Here is a 26,014-nt window from a genome sequence, read left to right as displayed (position 1 = left end):
GGACAGGACTGAGCTATTTGCTACCTGCATGGCTGGGCCAGCTTGAACGAATGATGAAGGACAGTGGTGAGAGAGCCAGGGAGAGTCCAGGCTTGCGGTCAGATGGTGTGAGGCCTTGGATTCCTCCCCTGTGAAAGGCGCCCCCTGGGGTCTCATGATGGGAGGACAGGGTCCTGGACATGGCGAGGCCCCATGCAGACCATGCCAGGAGCCGGGAATGAGTGCACCAGAAGGCAAGACCTTTGCTGTCGGTTTAATTTATTACTGTTTGACATCCAGTGACACTGACATACCCCTGCCGGGCCTGCGGACCCCAGGCCCCGGCGAGTCTGACCTGTCCAATAAAATACAGTACGAGGAGTGGACGGCTACACACATGCATCCACAGCTTAAACTACAGTGATTCCAAACTGTGGCCGAAAACAGTACTGCCAGGGAAGGAAAAGAAAAACAGGTGTTGTGTGTTCCCCAATTCATAATTTTTTTTCTTGTTTTAAACAGCTAATGCTGTTACAAACACTACTGATGCCAGGACAGGGCCAGACACAAACAGTCCTACATCTTCTCTGCCGTATAAATATGGAAGATTTTCGTTTATACAGTTTTATCTCAAGTCTGAAACTACATCTGCTGCTAGCCGTTACTGCTAAGGGCTAAGCCGGCTTGGCTCTGGTACGAGGGGCTTGGGGGCGAGACTCTGGAATGTCGGGACTCAGTCTTCCTCACTGCCACTTCCTGAGCGGTCCTGAAAGAGGGACAGGAAAGAGTAGGAGTCAGTCCTGCCCACAGGAGCAAGCCCCCCGACTGGGACCAATCCCGGCTTTAAACACACCCAGTCACCAACATAGGTGGTACAACTGCTTTCCCCAGTGAACGATACACACGAGCTCCATGAGGCTGTGGGTGCTGCCATGGCCAAATCCCAACATCATTTTTCTCCCAGGGGCTGCCCCAGTGCCCATACCCACTCCTCTTTGGGACCTGGGAAGCTTGCTGGGCCCTCCCAGCTCCGTACCATCGTGGTCTGTCTGTCCCTGTGCTCCTGACCTGTGGCTTTACAGCTACCTTGGCCATTCGTGACTACATAAGATCTTTGCTTTTCTGTCTGAACTTTTTTTTTTGGTCTTTTTGCTATTTCTTTGGGCCACTCCCACAGCATATGGAGATTCCCAGGCCAGGGGTCGAATCGGAGCTGTAGCCACCGGCCTACGCCAGAGCCACAGCAACGCAGGATCCGAGCCGCGTCTGCAACCTACACCACAGCTCACGGCAACGCCGGATTGTTAACCCACTGAGCAAGGGCAGGGACCGAACCTGCAACCTCATGGTTCCTAGTCGGATTCGTTAACCACTGCGCCACAACGGGAACTCCTCTGTCTGAACATTTTAAACAGCCTGGCGAGGGCCACAGAACACCCTGCTGGATCCTGACTGGGCAGATGAGGAGCTTTACAGCCAAGACACGCCTCTCCAGAAACAGGGCCACCCCTCTCCACGTTTACAATGTCATTAATGGCCCTATAAGACCATGTACATTGACAGTCAGATTTATCCTGGGGCACCTGGTTTTGCTGCTACTGCAGTTAGACAAGAAAAATAATGACAATGAAATGGTGCTTTGCTGGGAGCTAGGCCCTGGGTCGTCCCTGCTTCACAGCTGTGGAGACAGGCTCAGAAGTGAAGTGAATCGCCCAGGTCCCATGAACGGAAGGGCCAGGCACTGGGCTGCAGCTAGAAACAAAGCTTAGTTAAACCCAGTGAGTGAGTCTGCTCCTGCCGCTCACACCCATGAAACTGTCCATTGTGGGCTTGACGCTCCCGAAGCTCATCTTGGTGTGTGGGGACCACAGCCCAGGCCCAGGGGGTCCCCCACTGAGGAACCGCTCACAGCCCATGTTCAGTGTCTGCTCCGTTCTGTTTTTATGACTTTGGGTTACGGGTTTTTTGTTTTTTGTGTATGTTTTAACCCACTACCATTGTTTAGAAGTCCTTGTAGAGGCCAGGACAGAGCCACAAGCAGAGGCCTGGGCTGCATGGTTTGTGTCACATGCAGTGGTGACACTATGGCAGCCTTGGCTGTGGAGGGCCCTGTGCTGAGGGCGCTGGGGCCTGTCTGATGGCATCGCCATTCCCAGTGCCTCCCGTCCCCCCAACATGATAAAGACTGTCCCTGTCGGCCTTAGCATGGCAGCCCAGACATTCTGGGCAGCGGGAACCGGATGGATGACCTGCCTAAACCCCAGATGCCCACTGGCTCTAAGCGCACTGGTTTGAGGGTCACGTGGACCAGGGCTTGAGTCACATGGCATTTAGTATTGAGCCTCAGCTTCCTTACATGTGAGAAGCCGAGGCACCAGAGCATCTACCCTCACGGGACCACAGAATGGAGTCTGGCACCTGCATGGGCATGGATGTCCAGTAACCCGCCTGGCCTGGGTCCTGAGGGCCTTACCTCCTCCTGCTCCTCCTCACTGTCATCATCGCTCACCACCGGCTTGGCCCTGGACCCACGGCTCGGCCGCCGCCGGCCCCCCTTGAGCCGATCCTGGGCCTTCTCTTTCCGGCCAAGCTTGATCTTCACTTTGACCGAGCGAGCTGGGGTGGGACCAGAAGAAAGAAGATGTGAGCTCGGGAGAGGAGGGTCCCCCTGGAGCCGTGCAGATGGTGGAGGAATGGGGCCTCAGGTCCTCTCCCTCCAGTGCAGCTCCACCCACCCCCACCTGGGACTCACACTCCGACTCCGAGCCTTCCTCCTCGCCCTCCTCCTCCTCCTCGCTCTCCTCCCCTTCACTGTCATCCTCCTTCTCGATTTTCTGCCGCACACTGGTGAAGACCGACTGCAGGACAATGGAGTCTTCGTAGATCTGGGTGGAGATACACAGGGCTCATGTGCATGGCCCAATGCAAGGGAGCTGCCTGCCCACTTGGCCGTGGCAGAAAGACAGCTGGACAATCCTTTCCCAGCCCGAGCCCACCAGGATGAAAAGGTTCCAGGCAAAAGGTCAGGCATGTCATTCAGAAACAGCCATGGGTTCCTCCCTCCCTTGATGAATCGGTGAGCATCCTCTTAAAGGCTCTGAGAGGGTCTGCAGCAATGTGAGAAATGCATGCCTCTCGTTAAAGCCAGAGTTTTCCCCAATTTTATGACTAGCAAATCTCTTCCAGAAGGTACCCATCCCAACACTCAGGAGAACTCATAGTCTGGGCTCTGTGTGTGCACGTGGACTTAATCACAGGACAGGAGACAGTGCAGGCTTACTTTCAAGAGTCCCCTAGTGAATCCAAACAGATCCAAGATGTACATGGGCTGTTCTCAGGGTTCTCCTGCATGGACAGGACTGAGTCTGTTTCCACTATTTTTTGTTTTTATTTTTTGGCTGCACCCGCAGCATGTGGAAGTTCCTGGGCCAGGGACTGAACCCAGGCCACTGCAGTGACAACATTGGATCCTTAATCTGCTGCACTACCAGGGAACTCCTATTTCCTCTACCTTGCTTGTCTTTATCTCCTGCCTTTTTTTTTCAGTAATGAACACATATTGCTTCTGTAACGAGTGGGATACCCCAATTACAGGGCTGATTCACTGCGGGTGTGGCAGGGGTGCTGCTCACCAGAGACCCCTCCAGGTTGAAGGTCTGCGCATTCTGGCACAGCAGCATCACGTCCTTCTCCAGGTCGTTGAGACTGCGGTACTTGTGGTTGCGGATGCGCTCCTGTGGGCGGGAGAAGCAGTTTTACCTTGGGGCTCCGTCATGCCCAGGGACCCCCGGGGCTGGGGGCGGGGGTGTCTCTGCATAACAAGGTCATGGCCGAATCCCTGGGCTCTGTGCAGACTTGGGGGCCCAGGCCCACTACACACAAGGGCTGCCGGCTGACACACCCGGGACCCTGGCCAGGGGCCCAAGGCCCCGGATGGGAATCCCTCAAAGACTGAAGTGGGCATGCCTGGGGAGAGGACCCGCCCTCCCCACACTTGATGCAGGGTTACCTTTATCTTCTTGAAGTCCACAGGCTTTCGGATGAGCTCATAGTACTCAGGCAGCTCCTTTCGGGACGGCAGCTGGATGAACACCTCACTGAGCTGACGTCCACTACTACTGCAAGGAGGGACATGGTGGGTGTCACTCATAGGCCCCACCTGCTGGGGAGCCCCCCAACCTGGAGTCCCAACAGGCCACCTCCTCATCGCTTGTGGACAGAGAAGGTGAGAAGTTCAAAGCCGACTCGAGTTAATTCCTGTGTGTGTACTGTCACATACAGGAATTAACATTCCTGAGGGGCAGCCGTACACAGAGAGGCCCCCGATCCATTTCAATCCAGGCTCTGAACCCACCCGACTTCTCCCACGCCTCTCAGCTCTGGAGGAAACATCACAGATTCTTGCATCATACACAGCAGAAGCCTCGGCACTTGAATGATGGAGCATCTTAATTCTCCTAATGTGTGATGCAAAAATCAGTTTGCTTGTGCAGGGAGCAATGAGTGCTGGCGTTTTCGGAGACCGGTTTTCCAAGCAGGTCGTGTGCCTCTAGCAGGCAGCACTTAGGAGCAGTGAACTTCAGAGAATCTGGCAGAAACCCAAGGAAAAATGCCCCCTGGCGAGATGCTAAAGGACGATAAAAGCTGTTTTCTAGTCCTTTTCACACGCTTGTTTCGCAGAGGAGAGACGTGCCATGGGTGGCTGAGCACTGGGCTGCCAGGGTGTGGCAGGGACAAGAGCTCGGAGACGACATTCTCCTACGCCTGCACGAGGAGGGAGGAGTGGACTGAGAGACCTCAACCCTCGGCTTCCCTTTAGCCTCCTGAGCCAGGACTCGGTCTCCTGGAGAGACGGTGGCAGAGCCCAGCGAGGCCATCCATGGAGCTGGGGACCTTTGCTCTGCGGTCCTCTTTACCCAGGCCCCACGCACTTCAGGTCCTGCTCACCACCCAGGCTTCTCCCTGGTTGCTTTGCAACCCGGGCTCCACAAAGTCACTTCTCAGAGATGGTGGATGCGGTCTCCATGCTGCCAGAGGGTTGAGCCCTGGTGGCTCCTGGCAGCTTTGGCCTCCCTGTCTCCTCCGCTTCTTTCCTTGTCCTTTCAAGGTAATTCTCAAAGGACAGGCTGGCCGCCTGTGCCATCCCACAGCATGGGCCATCTGTCTGTACAACCTGAGTGCATCCTATCGTCATCTTTGTTTACTACTCGGGAAGACAGCAGTGACAACACAACTGCTTTTTGAGTTTTGTCATGGGATGCCTGATTTCACAATGGTTTTAAGGAGCAGCTCTGCCAGGACTGACTCCTTGAGGCAGCTGCAATTTGGGGTTTCTGGGTGGCACGAGGCCCCTGGCTCTCCTCCCACAATTGGGGGACCTCCTGAGACGGGAGGCTGGAACCTGGTCCTTGTATCTTACTTGCCTTGGACAACTGCCATCATCTGATCTTTGCTCTGGGCCAGACACTTGGCATTCACGATCTTACTCAACTCGTTATTCCAACTGTGACGGGAAAACGGGCGAGGAGCTCAGCCTGCCCTCCCTGGCCTTCACCTTCCTTCCCAAGCAAGCTGGGGCCGGCCCCCCTTTCCTTCCAGGTGCCTTCTCAGCCACATCCCGCCTCATGTGGGGCCGGCCCATCACTGATAATGGGGGCAGGCTGGCTCCAGGTCATCGTTCTCTACCTGTGATCCCCTCCCCAGAGGCACAGGCTTCCTTTCTCTTATGAACAAGTTGGTAGGTGGTTTGGTCACAGAAAAAATGGAATTTGTATATATGAACTGCAAGAAAAATGAGGACAAGTAACCAAACATGGCAGGGGCTCTACTTTGATTAAGTGGAGAGAAGTTGGGCCCCCTTGCTTTGGGAAATTCCGGTCTTAAAGCACAGCAGGGCCCAGATCCACCCTTGACTCCTCAACCCTCCTGGGCCCAGCTCTTCCGCCCAAGACCTTCTAAGCAAAGAGCCAGCTTTGCTGGTCACCCTACACTTCTGACCAGGCCACACCCCTGCATAAAACAACAGAAGGGCCTGGTCAGCAGTCTCTCTAAGTGCAGTGGGTGCTGGTTATTTCCTACTCTGTTTCACATCTTAGAAATGTCCGTTTAGACCCACTGAACTCATTCTGCAGCCCACTAACGGATGAGTGCTCGGTGCCAGGGGCAGGCTCACTGAGCCACCCTGCCCCATGCTCACCTGTGTCATCCACACAGGTGGCCTGACCCTTCAGGGAGCACAGGAAATAAGACTCTGCAGCCATGATACAGAGGAAAGTTTCATAGTAAAATCTTCTCACAAACCTCTGGGGTTATCGCATCCTTGAGGAATAAAGGCCCACCTGGCCTGACAACCCTTCCCTGGAGCAATGTGCTGAGAGCAGATGGCCTGGAACAGGTCATGCATGAGGGAGGAACAGGATGCAAGGACCAAGGAGGCCTTTTAAAACCACCCTGACAGGAGTTTCCTGGTGGCCTAGTAGGTTAAGGATCCGGTGTCACTACTGTGGCTCGGGTTTGAACCCTGGCTTGGAAACTTCTGCACGTGGAGGGTATGGCCAAAAACAAAACCATCCTGAGGAGTTCCTGTCGTGGCTCAGTGGCAACGAACCCAGCTAGTATCCATGAGGACTTGGGTTGGATCCCTGGCCTCACTCAGTGGGTGAAGGATCCCTCATTGCTGTGAGCTATGGTCCAGGGTGCAGGACTAGCAGTTTGGATCCTGAGTTGCTGTGGCTGTGGTGTAGGCCGGCCGCTGCAGCTCCAATTTGACTCCTAGCCTGGGAACTTCCATATGCTCTGGGTGTGGCCCTAAAAAGTCAAAAAACAAAAAACAACCATCCTAACAGCTAGGACCTCTTAGAAAGCCCCTGCCATAAGAGTTTAGTTGCTAAAGTGCTGAGATATCATTTTTAATCCTTAAAAGTCCCCTGGAGAATCCCCTCACCCCTACCACACACACACCAGGGACTGGTGTGGTTGGCTTTGGCTGAGAGAGCCTTCCATGCTTGCTCGCCAGTCCCCTCCTCGCTGGGGATAAAACCCACAGCCCTCTGGTGGCTGTTTGGCCTTTCGGGATGACCTCTGACATCAGTGCACCTCTCCACCCCCTCACAGCCACCTCAAAATCATTAAAGCAGCTGCTCTCCCAGGAAACTCCAGCTCCTACCCTCACCTCAGAGGAAATGTCACCTCTTACAAAAACGTTGACTGAGATGAAAAACAAAGGCTCAAATCTCCAGTGCTTCAACCTCTAGCACCTCGCCAAGCTCAGCCTCTCCTTAAACTCGAGACTACACACAGGATCCCACAGGGAGAGCTCCTAGGCCTGGCTACCCCCTCATCACTGTCTGGAAGACCTGTCTCTATCGGCACACATGGAATGGCAGCAGCTCATGTATTTCAACATGCTTGCCCACCTGCTGTTGATGGGCACCTGGGCCATGTTCGGCCTTGGATATTACAAGGTTAAGTGGCTGCAGAATTTCATGTGTGAGCACTTGGCTCGCATCTCTTGGGAGAGTACCTGGTGGTGGAGTGCTTGGTCCTAGGCGGGGGCACTCAGCTTTGGTAGTGACTGAGTCCACGTCCACTGCTCTGGCAGAGGATAAGCCATCCTACAACCTGGTGGGGAATGGCATCTCTGTTTTTTGTTTCTTTAAATCTCTGTGGTTTTAATTAACATTTCCTGATGAGCACTGAAGCTGCGTACATCTTCACAGGTCAGCCAAGGACCTCTCAGGCAGAACCTGTTCTTTTTTTTCCCTGAGGAATTCTCTGTTGAAATGTTTACTGCAAACACCTTCTCTAGTCTACAGCGTGTCTTCTTATTCTCTTGACGGTGTCTTTTGATGAATGGATCTTAGCGATTTCTTTTTAAAATTTTTTTTGGGCTGCACCTGCATCATGCTAAAGTTCCTAGGCTAGAAAGTGAATGGATCAAAGTCCAATCTACCACCTATCTATCTATTGCACCTGCTGCATGGGAATCAATCGATCAGTCTATCTATCTGCTGCACCTGCTGCATGGGAAAATTCCCAGGTCAGGGACTGATATTGCACCATAGTAGCGACCCGAGCTGCTCCAGGGACAATGTTAAATCCTTAATATGCTGCACCGCAAGAGAACGCCAATCTTTCCTTTCATACATGGTGCTTCTCCTGTCTTGTTAACGAAATCTTTGCCTACCTCAATGTCACAGAAGTACTGCATTTCCCTCTAGAAGCTTTGCTATTTTAACCACTGCAAACTGTTAGGCACAAGGCTGGTTACCCTGCTTAGCTTTTGTCCAGAGCAGCTCTGATCCTATCCAACATATCTTGTCTGTCTTCACCAGCTGGAACATAAGACACGCGGGCATGGACCTCACTGGTTTTATTTACTGCTCTATCTTTTGCGTTAAGAACAAAGCCTAGTATACAGGAAATGCTCAATAAACATTTTTTGATTGAAGAAAGGGCTCAGGGTAAACGTCTCAGGGTCATGGAGCAGGGTTCAAACTCGGGTCTCATCAAGATCATCTCTGAAGAAGGGTGCCTCATCTCCCTGCACCTGCATGGTCATTTATATCACCCCATTCCAGAAAGGACCCTGGCAGCAACTACCAGGAGTCCTACTGTCCAGCGTGTTGCTCTGCCCAAGACCTGTCTTGTGAGACATACTCTAAAGAAGTTTCTGCAGGCAGAGTGGTCTGGAATTCCATCTCTGGCCCTGCCCCATGTCCTGAGGCTGTCAGGATTCACCCTGCAACCCCAATCCAGACACTAAGGAAGGAAGTGCCCACCATGGCCTTAGTGCCTCCAGCCTGGGCTGTCACCTGGTTTGGCAACACTAGCAATGGTGGCTGCCGATACGTGTGACAATGTTGTTACCCTCCTGCCTCTAGAGGTCACCTCCTGCAGAGGGGATTTTCTTCCACCTCATTCACTGCCCTGGCTCCATCACAAGAGGACATGAGACACAGGGGGGGCTCAGAGTGACCAAGACCTTGTCTGGAGCCCTCAATTTCTGCTACAACTAGCCCAGCTGTAATTTCATACTGAACGAGATTTGTGGCAACAAGTCTGACCACGTGGCGGGGGGAGGCCTCGTCTAGTTTTACAAGCCTTTCTCCTTGGGGCCCCAACAGCCCAGTTGGGGACTCCCATTATCCGACCTGCCCACACGATGTCTGCCTCCCTGTGGAAAGGTGCCCTTCCCGACATCAACTCAAGGTTCTGGTGGGGCTGCCTGGCACTGAGTCCCAGCCTCTCCCCTTCAAGACTGATGGGACCAAGCACAGCTCCTCAGCCATCTGGTCTCAGTAACTGGTCCAGGCAAGAGCCTGGGACACAGGCTACCTAATAAAAGCCCTTCCCTGGGCCTTTCTACCAGGAATTGGGGAAGCAGAGGTTGCTTTCCTCTTGGGGTGTGAGGTCTTGAGGACGGTCCCCAGAGCTGTGTTTCTCCAGAGAGGAGAAGGGGAGGGGAGGCAGATGGCTCTGGGTCCTGAAAGCTAGTCTCCACCAACTCCTCCATGGACTCCAAGCCTAAGGAATCCTTCTTCTGCTTGAGGACTTCAGAAATATGTTCCTGACACATAGAGCCAGAAAGTCTAAATTGACATATCCTTTGATGTGTCCTTGAACAAAATTACAACATTTGAAGGAGAAACAAAGAATGAGAAGAGATCATCAGTCCCCTGAAAGGTACAGAACCACAGACTCTCAGGATCTAAGGGTCATCCATCGATTTGAACAAATGAAGAAAGCAGAGAGGTTATGAGAGCTGGCCTAGACACAGAAAACTGGTGGCCGGCGGGACCCGAGCACAGGTCCCCTAGGCTAAGTCAGGGGTCTCTCCCATCCTTTCCCATGTGCTGTTCTAAATCAGCAGACTTGGTCTATGAATAGCCAGTGTCTATATTACAGGCTTTGTGGGCCATACAACCTCTGCCACAACTACTCCACTCTACCAACTCAGCCACAGAGAACATGCAGATAAACAGAGTTTATCTGTGTTCTAGTAAAACCTCATTTATGAAAAATGAAATTTGATTTTTATATAATTTCACATCATGAAATATTCTTTTGATACTCTGAAACTCAACAACAAAAGTCTTGTAGTTCCCTGGTGGCTTAGCAGGTTAAGGATTCAGCATTGTCATTGCCATGGCACAGGTTTGATCCCTGCCACAGGTATGGCCAAAAAATTAATAAATCAAAAAAAAATTTTTGGGAGCTCCCATTGTGGCTCAGTAGTTAATGAACCCGACTAGTATCCATGAGGACACGGGTTCAATCCCTGCCTTGCTCAGTGGGTTAAGGATCTGGTTTTGCTGTGAGCTGTGGTGTAGGTCATAGACTGAGGCTCAGATCTGGTGTTGCTGTGGCTGTATGCAGGCCAGCAGCTGTAGCTCCAATTTAACCCCTAGCCTGGGAACTTCCATATGCTGTGGATGTGGCCCTAAAAAGACAAAAGACGAACAAAAATGACAAAAATTTTTTTGCCTTGCTGGTGGCATGTGGAAGTTTTCAGGCCAGGGACTGAATGAGTGCCAAAGCAGCAATCCAAGCCACAGCAGCAATAATGACGGACCTTTAACTTGCTGAAAAACCAGAGAACTCCTTTCCCTTTCCTTAAAAAAAAAAAAAAAAAAAAAAAAATCTTGGAGTTCCTGTTGTGGCTCGGCGGTAACAAACCCGACTAGTATCCATGAGGACACGGGTTCGATCACTGGCCTTGCTCAGTGGGTTAAGGATCTGGCATGGCTGTGGCATAGGCCAGCAGCTATAGCTCCAATTAGACCCCTAGCCTGGGAACTTACATATGCTGCAGGTGTGGCCCTGAAAAGCAAAACAAAACAAACAAACAAGCAACCTCCCCCAAAAAAAACCCCCAAACAACTTAATTCACCAAATACACACATACAAGTGGTAGGCCAGATCTGTGTTTCCACTGATGTGCAGATTTGGTTTGCTGACCTAGGGTATGAATCCTAAAAGTAACAGAAAGTTCAAATTGGGGATGATGTCATACTGCTTGGTGCCTTCCATTCCTCATCCTCTGAGCAGGACAGATGCTGCAAATAAATCACAACACTACCCCTTGAGCTCCCATAGCCTCAGGCAGGCAGAAGCAATCAAGTGAAGATGGTGCTGGAGACAGATCCTTCTCGCCTCTCTCCCTGTCCCTCAGCCCCACTCTTCTTCCTAGACCCCCTTCCCATGACACCTCTCAGTGACAGCGTCTCACCCTGGGGCTATCTTCTCTTTTGACTCTCAACCACTGAACTGAGTGAGCCAGCAAGGGTTCTGGATATGAATAGCTAAGGCTTTTAAAAACTGATTTAGCAGCAGAACATTTACCTAAAACAGAATCTCAGATACATGTATGTACAGCACACGTGAAACTGGAAAATGAAATAATGAGACATATTAAATAGGTATTGACACAAAATTACTTTCTAGATACCATTTTTTAACTCATTACAAAGTCAAGGATATTTTAAGAATTGGAAAAGTGAGGCGTCTGGGACAGATCCATTTACAAATAAGCACTAAGAGCCTCCACCAGCCGGATGTCCACCCCTAAAAGATCAATCTCAGAGTCAGATTTATGGCTGTGCGGTATAGAAGAAGTCCTGATTCAGGTACGAGTGAAAGGAAATGATACTCATCAAGGAACCTGCCCACAAGAAAGGTCTGTAGGCTGCCTGCCCTACACACTCCGCACACTCTTCCAACCAAGAGGGAGAGGGGGGAAGCTTTACTGCAGGGTCCTCAGGCTGAGGGCTGGGTTGGCTGTAGGTTATGATGCTGATTCATTGTCTAATGAACCAAAATTTCTAATGAACCAATTGTTTTAACACGTGCCAAAGACACATCTGAGGACTCATGTTCAACAGTGAAATCTAAGTCTCTAATTTTAAAGAAAACCTGACCACTACCCCCTGCTAAGCTGGATTTGAAATCACTTAGTTTGAAACCCTCATTATAGAGAAGAGAGACACAAGGCTCAGGGTCACAGAGCAAGCGACAGAAGCCAGATCATGATGTAGGCTGGCTCTCAGGCAGGGCATCTACTCCAAGTGTGTGTGCTGGCTGGCACCATGCTCTGCTGTGGCAGGTGCTCAGAGACACTAGCTGTCAGTGATGAGGACAAAGGACAGAGCACCTGTGTCCCATTCACAACAAAGAATGAATGTCTCTCAGGATCAAAGAGATGAAATCGAGAAGCAAAGCAAGCCCAAGAGCTGCAGCCAGAGGCAGATGGAGCTGGTCAGGTGAGTACAGGGAGGCCCAAGGCCACTTTCTGCAGGGCTGAGTGACCAGAGTCTTGAGAAGTGTGCTTCTTGCCTGGAGCCCCATCATTAGCACCTGCAGCTCTAAGTCCTGAGCGGCTCCAAGAGGCCTCAAGACACTGTTGAAGAGGCAGGAACCAGAGAATCGCCACACTGGGAGCTCAGGGTGCTGGGGGTCCCTGGACTACTCGGATGAAGGGGCTGGGATGTCTAGGGGTTAGGGAGCTGGAGACCATGTTGCCACTATCTGCCAGACCCACTCTACACCTCCCTGGAGGCCCTGCAGCCTCTCTCTCTCCTCCCTCTAAATTTTAACCTTAGTTAAATTCCATTTTTAACTAGTTTTATCTCAGAAGTTTGACACTTCTCAATCTGTTTTTAAATTCTTTTATCTAGCTGTCTCCTGGCTTCATTTTAAATTTTACCTGTATTTTGTGGACTTCTCTCTCTCTTTTTCATTTTGGCCGCCCTGCGGCATATGGAGCTTCTAGGCCAGGGATCGGATTCGAGCCGCAATTTCGACCTAAGCCACAGCTGAGGCAACACCGGATTCTTAATCTACTGTGCCAAGCTGGGAATTGAACCTGCAACCCATCACTCCCAAGAGGCTGCCAATCTCGTTGTGCCACAGTGGGAACTCTGGGGACTTCTCATTTATTTGGACCTTTTTATTAATCCTTTTTATTCATCCTTTTCCCCCCAGTCGTTTGGAATTTTCCATTTTACACCCTTCTCTTAGCCTGTTTGCCCTCTCTTATTTTAATGAACATTCCTTTACTCTTTTCCCTGAGGGCAGAAGCAGTGCACACTGAGCACTTCACAGGGTCCCACAGGGGACTCAGGGAGGGGCAGGCTGTGAATAGCTTACCCAAATCTTCTTGGTGCCAATGTTCAAATATCTGTACCTGTCCTATTTTGCACTTCTATGTAATTCTAGTTCTGAGACCCTTAAAACTAGTAACATGCTAGTTTTTTTCTGTTGTTTTGATGTGATCTGTCTCTATTATGGTGATTACCAGTGGGAGTGAAGCCAGGGGACAAAATGGACTTATAAACTGGGCACGTGGGGGGTTTTTCCAGCAAATTCTGTGGCAGAGTCAGAACCTCCACCCAGCTCAACAAGGCCACCTGGGTTAATCCTCCCATGGTTCTGAGCCCACAGGGCTAACAGCCACCTGTATCCACGCTCAGGCTGGCCTGAGGACTGATGATGGATGGGGACCAGCATTTTTCTCAATACATCTTATGTCAGGCTCTAGGCTGGGTGCCCAGGAGAGTGATGACCCTAGACCAGGCCCTGCAGGTGGATGGCTGCCTCCCACTCTCTGAGCACCTGTTCCGGGAGCACCTGCTCGGGCTCCAACTGATGGGGCAGCACGGCCTTCTGAGAAGTTGGAGGCCTCCCTGGCCCTCAGAAAAGGGCTCCCAGGCCCACCACCCTCTGCACTCTCCCTTCTCCCCCGGGGCCTGTTTTGAAGAGCCTAGAGCCGCCTGCGGTGTCCTCTCCTAGAGAATGCTTCAGCCTGATAACTTGCCTGGGGGGCTGGTTACATTGCCCCAGTTTTTCTTTCTTTTTTTGTCTTTTTAGGGCCACACCCATAGCATATGGAGGTTCCCAGGCTAGGGGTGGAATCGGAGCTACAGCTGCTGGCCTATGTCACAGCCACAGCAACATGGGATCCCAGCCAAGTCTGCAACCTACACCACAGCTCACAGCAACGCCAGATCCTTAACCTACTGAGCGATGTCAGGGATAGAACCTGCATCCTCGTGGATGTTAGTCAGATTCATTTCCACTAAGCCACAATAGGATCTCCTGCCCCTGTTTTTCTTCCAAAGCAAGGCACAACCTTTCAGCTGAAGAGCCATCTGCTTTTTGATTCTAATCAAGGTGGTGAAAGGCTTCTGCAAGGGCAGAGGTTAAGTGCTGACAGGGTTTGCATAGTGGCCACCAGGCCCAGGCCTGGGTGAAGCTACCACCTGGTTGTGGCTGGGGCCCTCCATCACCCACAGTGGACACGGGGCTGGTCTCTGGCTGGGTGTCTGGCCCCCGTTATCTCATTTGGGGTCTTCACAATCCCATGATGGGGCTTTCATTCCTGTGCTGTGGACCTGGAAGGTGATGCAGGGAGATGGTTGTTGAACCCAGGTCTCCGTGACACTCAAGCCCTAGAGTCCTTAGAGGGCTGCTGCCTCTTGGTGAGGGGACGGGTGAAGGAGACCTAGAGGGCCTACCCAGTGGAGCTTGGCCCTGGGAGGCTTAGCCTGGGTGGCCTGGACAAAGCTGGGGTACCTCGTGAGTATCTCCTGAAAACAAAGGAGAGGTTCCCTGACCACAGCAAACTCAGGAAACTTGGCGCTGACGCACCTCCACTGCCCAACATTGTCTTTATAGCAGTGACAGTTCAGCCCTGCAGCTGTTAACAGTCAAGCTCTGTGTAGGGAAGCACAGAGGGGGCTCTGTGGGGTCGTCTGGAGCGGCACCTTCCAGCAGATGCACTTCTCTGAAAACTTCCTAAAGGCACCATGGGATGCGCCTGGAGCATTCGCCTGGTGACTGGCATTTGGAGATGGGACCCGAATGCCTTGGTCACCAGCTTCTGACTCTCTGAATGATCAAGGAAGAAGACACCAACTGGCAGCACACACAGCCCCGGCACAAGGTCCCAACCTGACCCCAGAGGCTCACTTACTTGAGTGTTTAGATCTGAAAGTGAAAATCCCTACTTCCAATGTAATTCCTTAATTCTGGTCTCACTTCTGCTGGTGACCAGAGGGTTCCTCCATGCAGTGCTGAGATTTCCAACCATTAAGAAGGTACCCTGGGAGGGCCTGCATGCGGCTTTGGCCTCCAGGTCCCTGCACACGCTGCCCCTCTACCTGTGACGCTCCTTCTCTCTTCTTCCCTGGTGGGCCTCTGCTTTTCCTCAGGCTCTGATTATGTGGCACTCCTCCCAGAGGTCATGCTGGACCCTGGGGTCATCGGGCCTGATATCAGTGGTGCTGAACTGCAGCCTCTTTGAGGTTTTCCCACTGTGGCCCTCAGTGGGAGGGGCACTGTCACCATTATCCAGCAGAGGGTCACAGCAGCAAAGGCTGACGGCCATATACCTCCTGGAAGTGCCACTCAAAGGACGCAGCGGCACTTCAATCTGAACACACGTGAAGGAAGCAAAAGCTTCCATAATCAGGACGTTACCTGATGGCAGACAAGAACATAAATGCAAAGGTGCTACCAAACACGACTGCACTGCTATTTTAATACACCCGGGAGGTGACCTTGAAATAAACACTCAGTGGCAATGTCTGGAGTGGTGCCAACTGGCAGCAGGGAGGCCCTGCTCAGACATAGCTGCAGAGACACCGTGGGGCGGCTTTTCTCTGCAGTCGCTGCACTGAGGTGCAACCCTGGCTCTCACTGGGGCAGTAATGGCAGCACCGCACCCCCTGCTCAGCAAGGCAGGCTCCGAATCCAAACACCGACAATGTCCTGTAATCGTTCTTTGGCATCCAGGAAGAATAAGCTGTAACAATTTCTTATCTCCTCAGGATTCACATTTAACTCAAGTACAGAGTTTAGCTGATCAAAGAGTTCTGGAAAGCAAATTGGTTTTTAAAATTCAAAGCTTCATTTTCTCTTCTGGAAAGGAGCCATTGGAAGACTGAGACAGGGAAGTGCATGTCAGGCTACCTCCAGTTTTGTTTCACTGCCGTTCTCCTGTTGTGGCCTGGTGGCCAGTCCCTCAGAACCTTCCCAAGATGTGTAACCACTATGTCTAAGAAATTTTAGCATGGCCCAAAGAAAGGTCTGGCCTTTGCCCTTGGCTCTTGGGAGGCGAGGTCTCAGTCCTTGCTGGGGTGCCCTTGTTTAGCTGGGGGCCCTGGGCACACAGTCTAAGTATGATTCAGGGCAGAGGTGCTGGTCACATGGCAACAGCTCAACCTGAGGTGCTGGGGACAGGGAGGCCACGTGGCTGGTCCATCGTGTCTATGTGACCAAGTTCCAATGAAATCCCATGACACTGAGGCTTCCCGGGCTGGCAGTGCTCTGTGTGCTTCTTCTCCTAATGTTGCCACAAAAGTCAGTTCTGCCGGTGACTCCACGGGAGGACAAGGGATAGCCCTGTGCATGGAGCCCTCTGGATGCTGCTCCCTTCGTATCTCCCCTTGGCTGGTTTTAACCTGTGTCCTTTTACCATAATAAACCATAACTATGAGTACAGCAGCTTGCAGAGAGCACTGAGAGTCCTTCTAGGGAATTACCGAGCCTGAGCCTGGTCTGAGAGACCATGAATTCTACAGCTGTGGTAAGAAGAGGGTGGTCTAGACTGCATAACTCTACAGCTGTGTGAACCATACTGTAGTTTTCCTCATGGTTTCAGATTCGGCTGGTTAAGAACATCGAAAGTATCCATTAAGTAGGACAGTTCTGGACTCTTAACATCATCTTTGAAAGCATTTTCCATAACTTTTCACACAGGACAATGGGACTGTTTTCCTGAGTTTAGGTGCCACACCTGATCTCTTCCCCTGCAGCCATCAGCAAACCAGCAACTGGAAGGAGCCACTTCAATCTCAAACCAAACGTTTCCTAAAGCCATCACCCAGGACGCTTCCTGGAAATGGTCATAACTGCCGTCCCACTTGTATCTCCTCTGTGGTTCTCTCCAGTCTAATGGAGAACTCCCAGACCTGCTCTGCCATCCATTCCAGGAGGACAGAAGGTTAAATGCAAACCAAGTGTCACCTCTCCACTGAGGCACCAGCACGTGAGTCTGACAGAGCCAGGAGCTTGGCTGTGTGACCACAGGGTCAGGCTCTTCATCAGATCTCAGAATCCCTACCTGGATCTTGGCGTAACAGAATGCTCTCAACAAGGGATCCCTGAACCCTAAGAGCTGGTTTTAATTTTTTGCCCACAGGGACTTCCCATCGTGGCGCAGTGGTTAATGAATCTGACTAGGAACCATGAGGTTGCGGGTTCAGTCCCTGGCCTTGCTCAGTGGGTTAAGGATCTGGCGTTGCCGTGAGCTGTGGTGTAAGTTGCAGACGTGGCTCGGATCCCGCATTGCTATGGCTCTGGTGTAGGCCAGTGGCTGCAGCTCTGATTGGACCCCTAGCCTGGGAACCTCCATATGCTGTGGGAGCGGCCCAAGAAATAGCAAAAAGACAAAAAAATAATAATAATAATAATTTATTGCCCACAGGCTGGAAGAGCGATGGTTTGCAGCAGCCAGGGGAGCCCCCTGTTCTCGTGTCGCGAGACATACAGCTCAACAGGATGCTCAGGAGGCTTTTTCTTGAAGTCATAGGATGACTAAGAAAAGTGAACTGACACGACGTATTTTTTTTTCTTTTTAGCTCTGCATCCATGGCATATGGAAGTCCTGGGGCTAGAGGTTGCACTGGAGCTGAGGTGAGGCCTACACTACAGCCATAGCAATGCCTGATCCGAGCAACAACTGCAACCTACACCAAAGGTTGCAGTAACACCAGATCCTTAACCCACAGAGTGAGGCCAGGCATCAAACCTGCATCCTCATGGATGCGGTGTTGGGTTCTTAACCCACTGAGACACAATGGGAACTTCTGACATATCCAAGGCCTTGTTAACAAATGCAATATGATGATTCTAAGCATCTTTTTTTTTTTTTTTTTCTGGCTGTGCCAGCTGCATATGAAAGTTCTTGGGCCAGGGATTAAGTCCAGGCCACAGCAGCGACCCCAGCTGCTACAGTAACAATGCTGGATCCTTAACCTGCTGTACCACACAGGAACTCCAGTGTCTACTTTTTTTTGGCTTGGTTTTTTTTGGTCTTTTTAGGGCCACACCCTCGGCATATGGCGCCTCCCAGGCTAGGGGGTCTAAACAGAACTACAGCCGCCGGCCTACACCACAGCCACAGCAACACAGGATCCGAGCCATATCTGCAACCTACACTGCAGCTCACAGCAACATCAGATCCTTAACTCACTGAGCAAGGCCAGGGATCGAACCAGCAACCTCATGGTTTCTAGTTGGATTTGTTTCTACTGGGCCACGAGGGGAACTTCTCCAGTGTCTATTTTTTAAAAACCGAGGCAGAGCCTGCTATAAGGACATGCACATGCCTTAGGTATACACCCTGGTGAGGCTTTTCATATGCACAACGAGATCCCAAAGCCCCAGAAACTCCCCAGTGCCCCTTCCCTGTCAATTCCTTTGACGTGAGGTAACCACTGATCAATGCCCATCACCACTGATCAGCTTTTGAACTTCCTATAAGGGGGCGCACACAAGAAATACTTGTCAGTGGCTGGCTTATCTCACTCAACAAAATGTTTGTGAGATTCTTCCAGGGAGTGGGAGTTACATCTGTCTTCGTGACTATCAGAATTCTGCTCTTTGGAGTACCTATCATGGCTCAGCAGAAACACATATGACTAGGATCCATGAGGATGCAGGTCTAATCCCTGGCCTTGCTCAGTGGGTTAAGGATTCGGCATTGCCATGAGCTGTGGTGTAGCTCACAGACTCAGCTAGGATCTGGCATTGCTGTGGCTGTGGCATAGGCCAGCAGCTGTAGCTCTAATTCGACACCTAGCCTGGGAAACTCCATATGCTGTGGGTGCAGCCCCCCTCAAAAAGATAAAATAAAAAAAAAAGAATAAAAAAGTTTCTGCTCTCTGATTAGGCCACCACCGCAATGTTCTCCTGTGGGAGGACACTGGGCTGTTTCCTTTGGGGTCATGATCAAAGCTGCTTTGAACGTTCTTGCACACGTCTCCTGGGAGACACACGCACTCAGGACTGGGACTGGAGAGGCTGGGTGTCGAGCCTCAGAAGATCCTGCCCAGGGCTGAATGCTCCACGAGCAGCATGGGAGGTCCTACTGCTCCACATCCTTGGCAACACTGAGAGGAATTTCAGCCATTCTGGTGCGTGTGAGGAGGCATCTCACTTTTGTGTTAATTGAGCATTTCCTTGATGTTATCATGTCGTGCAGTGATCCTGAGCACCTTTCCACATGCTGATGGGTCAATGGGACATCTTCCTCTGGGAGGTGTCTGTTCATGCCTTCTATTTTAAAATGGGATTTTCTTTTCCTACTTTGTGACAAGTCTTCATGAGGGTGCCCTTAATGATGAACAAATGTTCTTAACTTTAGTGAAGCCTAACTCATGAGTCTTTTTTCTTTCTTCCTTTCCTTCCCTTTTTGGTTTCGCCTGTGGCATGCAGAAGTTCCCAAGCCAGGGACTGAACCCGAGCCACAGCAGCAACAATGCCAGATCCTTGACCTGATTCGCCACCAGGAAACTCCATAACTCACGAGTCTTTTATGGCTAGTGGCGAACCTATCCTACCTATGCCCACCTCAAGACCATAAAGATTTTCCCCCTTACTGTACCTTTCACATTTATCTCTATGATCCATTTCAAATTAACATGTGTGTATGGTGTGAGGAGAGGTCAGAGTTCATCTTCTCCAATGGACATCCCAGTGATCAAGTATGACTTTTTTTTGGCTATGCCTGTGGCATGAAAAGTTCCTGGCCAGGGATCAAACCCACATCACAGCAGTGACAATTCTGGATCCTTAACCCACTGAGCCACCAGGGAACTCCTGACATAACTTTTTGAAAAGTCCATCTTCACCCCCTCACCATTGAGGGTCTTCATTTTGACAATGTTAAGGTTCTCTTGCAAGAATATCACTAAGAAGAAAGCATCAAGGCCTATCATTTCATTGGATTTTTTTGTATATTCCATATTTTATTTTATTTTTTGCCTTTTAGGGCCTCACCTGCAGCATATGGAGGTTCCCAGGCTAGGGCTCGAATTGGAGCTACAGCTGCTGGCCTACAACACAGCCACAGCAAAGCAGGATCCGAGCTGTGTCTGTGACCTACACCACAGCTCACGGCAATGCCAGCTCCTTAACCCACTGAGCGAGGCCAGGGATCGAACCTACAACCTCATGGTTCCTAGTCAGATTTGTTTCTGCTGCGCCACAAGAGGGACTCCAACATTTCACATTTTAAATAACTGTTGGTCTACTTTTTTCTTTGTGGAATTTGCCTCAAAGGCAAAGTTTGCAAATGAGTTCAATATTTTATTCTCAATACTGACATAGAAATTACATTTTGGGGGCCTAGTAGTTCAACTTGAATATGCCTCTTCCACATCACATTTGTCTCTCCCCTAGTAATAAAAGATTCTTTTTAAAGGGCAATTTGTACCCTTTATTTGGGTACCACACCCCCTAACTCACATGCTTGGTAACAGTTTCTTCAAATAATCCACTGTGCGTTCACACCTTGACACTATTCCGTCTGACAGATTAAAATTCTCCCCTACTTTGCTTATGAATTACTATCAATTTGAGTTGTAAAGCCCTCCCATTATGGGATAGCATCATGACCTGTACGAGGAGTACATGGAATAAGACACCGGGGAGTGGAAGGACATGCCTGGCTGCCTTGTGTAGCTCCACACAACCTGCCCTACACTGGTAGGATGTGCACGTGTCTCCCTGGAGGGCTGCAGGAGGACTGTCACTTTTTTTTTTTTTTTCCTGTCTTTTTGTTTTTTGAGTGCCTCACCTGCATCATATGGAGGTTCCCAGGCTAGGGGTCGAATCGGAGCTACAACTGCCAGCCTATACCACAGCCATAGCAACACCAGATCCAAGCTGCAACTGAGACCTACACCACAGCTCATAGCAATGTTGGATCCTTAACCCACTGAGCGAGGCTAGGGATTGAATCCACAACCTCATGGTTCCTAGTCAGATTCGTTTCTGCTGCGCCACAACGGGAACTCCACGTCACATTCTTTTTACTTAGGTGGCACTCATGATCCATGAGCAGATCCAGTGAAGCTGAAATCATGCACTGTCCTTGGCACACCTGTGAGGACGGGGGCCCCAGTGCCTGGTCTATGTCTTCCCAACAAGCAGCGACCTATGATGGCCCAGAGAGACCATGCAGGTGGGGAGAGGGCAGTGAAGGTGGAGGGTCTACAGAAGAAGCGCCACTGGCTCTCCGTTCCAGCCACAGGAGCCTCTCCGCCATGGTCCACCAGCCATGTGACTGGGGTCTACCGCAGCCCAGACCCCTCCCCCATACTCACCTGCCACTGGCCTCAAACTCGCTGGCCACTCTTTCCTGGGGCCTGACTACCTGCTAGGCCCTTGCTGGAGCCCTTGTCCCCAGACCTGCCCTCAGGGCTCCTCTCAAATGCCACCTTTCCTGCCCTCTCAGCAGGGCTGCTTGTCTCCTCTCTTCCAGGATGTGAATGTTAAGTCCTATGTGGGCAGGGCCACTGCACCAGCGGTGGGCTCACAGGTCCCTCCCGGACACCCCACCCATGCCCCTCCCCCACTTACCTGTCCTTGTATTTGATCACAGCATCCACGATCTTCTTCATCTTCTTGGTGAGGTTGGGTGGGTTGGGGGAGAGCTTCTCGGCGGGAGGACGGCCACGCTTCTTCTGCTTCTTGCTCTCGTCATCCTTGTCGCGGCTGCGCGTGCTGGTGGTCGGGGTGGAGGGGCCGGCATCACTGTCTCGCTTGCGCTTCCGTGATGATTTCTTCTGCCGGACCTCCTCTTCTATCTCCTCCAGCGTGCCCTCCTCGATGGCCTTCAGGGTCAATAGTGGTAAAATAGGACAGCCAGCACCGAGGTTGACAAGCAGAGGCCGCGGCGCGAACCTGAGGGCCCGGCTGGGGTGGGACACACACCAGGGGTCTGGACAGGCTCCGGGCCACAGAGGCCAGCTCTGCCTCCTGGCGCCGGCCCACCTCAACAGCATATGTTTCAAGCTGAAGAGTCATATCCTCAGTGTGTGGGGCCTGAAGAACGGGCTCTTGTAAACCCTCGACCCAGAGGTGACACTGTCCACACTGCTGCTCTAGACCTTCTATGTATTTTTAAAATTGTGGTAAGATACACATAAGGCTGACCACTTCAACCACCGTTAAGTGTGCAGTGCAGTGGCATTAGGTATGTTCACGCTGTGCAGCCATCACCGCCATCCACCAGCAGGACGCCCCACATTCCCACACACGCGTGCAAGACCGAGGCAGCACCGGGATCGGGGCCACGTACCACATCACGACTCATCTTTTTGCTTACTATGTCCTGGATATATTTCCCTTCGTTTTTCTGCAACATAGTTTTAAACGTCTATTTAGAATTTCCTCGTTCGACAGGTCTGAATTTAACTTCCCCTGTTGTTGGGCACTTAGGTTCTTTCCAATTTTGGGGGGTGGGTGGACTATTCTAAGTACCACCATGACTGACATCTGATTTTCTTTTGGATAGACACCTGGAAGTGAAACTGCTGAGTTGAAGGACATAAGCATAAATATTAATTTTAAAATAATTCTGATTAATTCTCAATGACAATAACCAACTTGTTTTACTCCTCAACACAAAGTGAATCAGAAAAGGGAGTGAGGCTTGGACCCAAAGGGATGCACTGGTTATTCTATTACTGGCTGCAACTGTGAGTTGGGTACAGGGCCAGGCACCAAGGACAGAGCACTGAACACAACACCTCATGGAGGGGAGACAGTAATTAACATCTAGCAAACTTGGTGACCAGTCTATCAAATGCCAAAAAGGAGGGTGAGTGGTGCTCTGAGGATGGTGGGGCAGGAGAGGGTCCCAGACGTGGGCATTTCAGCTGAGATCTGCAGGGTGAGAGGAGGGAAAGGCCTCCAGGCCAAAGGAACAGCATGGAAGGCATGGAGCAGGTAGGAGGGACTGGAAGGAGGCTGGCATGGGGAGGGCACGCAGTGGGCAGAGGAACAATGTCCTCTCTAACTCATATCTCCGGAAACCTCAGACTGGGATCTTATGAGGGTAAGAGTCTTTGCAGGTGGAATCACTTAAGGATCAGGATGAGCTCATCCTACATTAAGGTGGGTCCAAATCCAAGGAGTCAGACAGAGACAGATTGGAGTGACGCAGCCACAAACCAAGGAATGCTGGGGCCACCACAGGCCGGAAGGGGCCAGGGAAGGGCCCGCCCTTAGAGCCTTCAGAGGGAACATGGACCTGCCGACACCAAATTTTCAGACTCCCAGGCTCCTGAACTGTGAGAGAATAAGTCCCTGTTGTATTAAGCCCCCAAGTTAGTTGTAACTGTTACAGCAGCCTGAGGAATCTCTCTCTTTCTTTTTTATGGCTGAGTAGCATTCCATTGTGTATATATATACCACATAGCCTGAGGAATCTAATACGAGGGTCTCTGGTCCTGCACCCTGGACATGCAGGTCAGTCCAGCAGGGCAAGAGGGAGGCACATTCTGAAGGCACCAGGCTGGCTACCAGAAAAGTGATGCCAGTTACAGGTTCACCACTAAGACAGAGGAGTGCCTGTTTTGGGTAAGTTAACTCTCTTTACTGATGTAAGTTTTATTAATTATGATATATGAGAAGGCAAATGCTCAGCTGGGAAAGAACTGTCTTTTCATCTTTTTTTTTTTTTTTGGTTTGTTTTTATGGCTGCCCCACAGCATATGGAAGTTTCTGGGTCAGGGATGGAGTCTGAGCTGGCTGCAGCTGGGGACACACTGGGTCCATTAACCCACTGTGCTGGGCCGGAGATGGAACCCACACCTCTACAGCAACCTGAGCAGCTGTAGTCAGATTCTTAACCCACTGTGGCACAGCAGGAACTCTAAGAACAGTCTTTTCAATAAATGGTGCTATAGTAACTGGACAGCCAGGTGCAAAAGAATGAAACTGGACTCTGACTTCACGCTACATGCAAAGATTAACTCAGAAAGGACTGTGGACCTAAATGTGAGAGCTGAAACTCCAATAACATTTTTGAAAGAAAACACAGGGGTAAATCTTTGGGACCCTGGATTTGGCAATGGATTTTCAGACATTATACCAAGGCATAAGCAAAAAGAGAAAAACAGATAAACTGGTCTTCATCAAATTAAAACCTTTTGTGCCTCCCAGGACACCATCAAGAAAGTTAAAAAGAAAAAAAACCTCCCATAGAATATGAGAAAATATTCGCAAATCATAAATCTGATGAGAGACTTGTAAAGAAGATACATAAACGGCCAGCAAGCACATGGAAAGGTGCTCAACACCATCAGCCCCCATGGAAATGCAATTCACAACCACAAGATACCAACGCATACCCACTAGGATGGCTATAATCAAAGAGGCAAATAAAAAGTATTGGCAAGAATGTGGAAAAACTGGGACCCTCCTGGGCTGCAGGTGGAAATATAAAATGGTGCAACTGTTCTGGAGAACAGATTTAGTCCCTTGAAAAGTTTAAACAGAGAAATACCATCTGATTCACTTTTAGGAACACAGCTAAGAAAAATCAAAGCATATGTCCTCACAAAAACTTGTCCACAAATGTTCACAGCAGCAGTAGTCAGAGTAGCTGACAAGGGTAAACGACCCCAGTGTCCATCAACTGATAAGCAAAGGCTGAGCATCCATATAGTGGAATATTCTCTGGCCATAAAAAGAAGGAAATCCTGCTATATGATCAAGCCTGGATGAACCTTGAAAATATTGTGCTAAGTAAAGGAAGACAGACCTCAAAGGATCATACACTGTATGACTTCATCTACAGACAATGTCAACAGGCAAAATTCCTGAGACAGAAAGTTGTTCAGCAGATGCCAAGGTCTGGGGGAATAAAGAAACAGGAAGAAAGCTAAAGAGGGAAAAGAGGGTTTCTTTTTGGGGACAATGGTCTAAACCTCATCTGTGGTGACGGGTGCACAACTCTACAGATAATACTGAAAGTCACTGAAGTACACATCTTAAATAGCTGAATTCTGTGGTATATAAGCTATACCTCCAAATAACAAAAGGAAGAAAAAAATCAACGCAAAGCATTATGAACACGTGGGCAGTTTTTTGTTTGTTGGTTGGTTGGTTTTTTTGGTCTTGTTGCCTTTTTCTAGGGCTGCACTCGTGGCATATGGAGGTTCCCAGGCTAGGGGTCTAATTGGAGCTGTTGTGGCTGGCCTACGCCAGAGCCACAGCAACACGGGATCCGAGTCGCATCTGCGACCTACACCACAGCTCACAGCAATGCCAGATCCTTAACCCACTGAGCAAGGCCAGGGATCAAACTCGTAACCTCATGGTTTCTAGTCAGATTTGTTAACCACTGAGCCATGATGGGAACTCCTGGGCAGCTAATTTTTAAAAGGCACCTGGTGTCTCAGTAACACAGGGCTGGTAAAGGGCCCACAGGAGCTGCATGGGTCTGTGGCTGGGCAGGTGCTCCCTCCTCAGGGGGTTCCCTCCCTGGCCCTGGAGCCTGGGTGATGGCAGGAATGGGACACCCCACCCTGGCATGTTTCAACAGCTTCCTCTCATGCACAGCTAAGTGGGTGAGCTAGCAAGCCTGGGGTGTTTTGAGCTTCCGGGAGGGGACCAGGACCATCTGGCCACACAGCTGAGGAAGTACCAGGCTGCAGTTAATCAAGGGGAACCCCAGGGTCCGTGACCAGAGGCATGGGAAGCAGGGGAGAGCTGGGCTGCTCATTCTGGGGTGTGTTACTCAGCAGGGCGTAGCCAAAAGCTGCCATCTGCCTTGTGGGAAATGTTGTTTCAGGATAACAATTTGAGGGTTGGATTCTTAATCATCACCTCTATACTCAGAGCCCCTGAGCAGGGGTGGGGTCAGATGTGTCACTGTAACCTCAGTGCTGGCGTGGGGAGGAGGAGGGCTGAGCCATGAGGGCTGAACAGGCGCCTGCAGCCCTGCTTGGCTGTCGGCAGC

The 26,014-nt window shown here is 50.7% G+C and overlaps 1 protein-coding gene across 25 annotated transcripts in view; it reads right to left on the bottom strand.

Moving 5' to 3' along the window:
- SMARCA4 (SWI/SNF related, matrix associated, actin dependent regulator of chromatin, subfamily a, member 4) overlaps positions 242 to 26,014 on the bottom strand; it is a 93,127-nt gene continuing 67,354 nt past the window's right edge. For 6 of the 25 annotated variants that reach the window (XM_021083836.1, XM_021083827.1, XM_021083830.1 and 3 more), the window contains 5 exons: positions 22,346 to 22,402; positions 21,625 to 21,878; positions 3,989 to 4,097; positions 3,612 to 3,713; positions 1,124 to 2,864 (listed from right to left, as the gene is read on the bottom strand). In XM_021083836.1, the coding sequence (XP_020939495.1) occupies positions 2,478 to 2,864; positions 3,612 to 3,713; positions 3,989 to 4,097; positions 21,625 to 21,878; positions 22,346 to 22,402 (909 nt within the window). In that variant the 3' untranslated portion in view covers positions 1,124 to 2,477. Of the gene's footprint in view, positions 746 to 1,123; positions 2,865 to 3,611; positions 3,714 to 3,988; positions 4,098 to 21,624; positions 21,888 to 22,345; positions 22,403 to 26,014 lie in introns of those variants that run through there. The other 19 variants (XM_021083841.1, XM_013994691.2, XM_021083844.1 and 16 more) reach the window with 11 other exon arrangements.

Source organism: Sus scrofa, chromosome 2 (genome assembly GCF_000003025.6).
Source record: "Sus scrofa isolate TJ Tabasco breed Duroc chromosome 2, Sscrofa11.1, whole genome shotgun sequence".
In the NCBI taxonomy this organism is placed as follows: Eukaryota; Metazoa; Chordata; class Mammalia; order Artiodactyla; family Suidae; genus Sus; species Sus scrofa.
The sequence above is the reverse complement of the archived record's forward strand: the minus strand, read 5'-3'. Positions and strand labels throughout refer to the sequence as shown.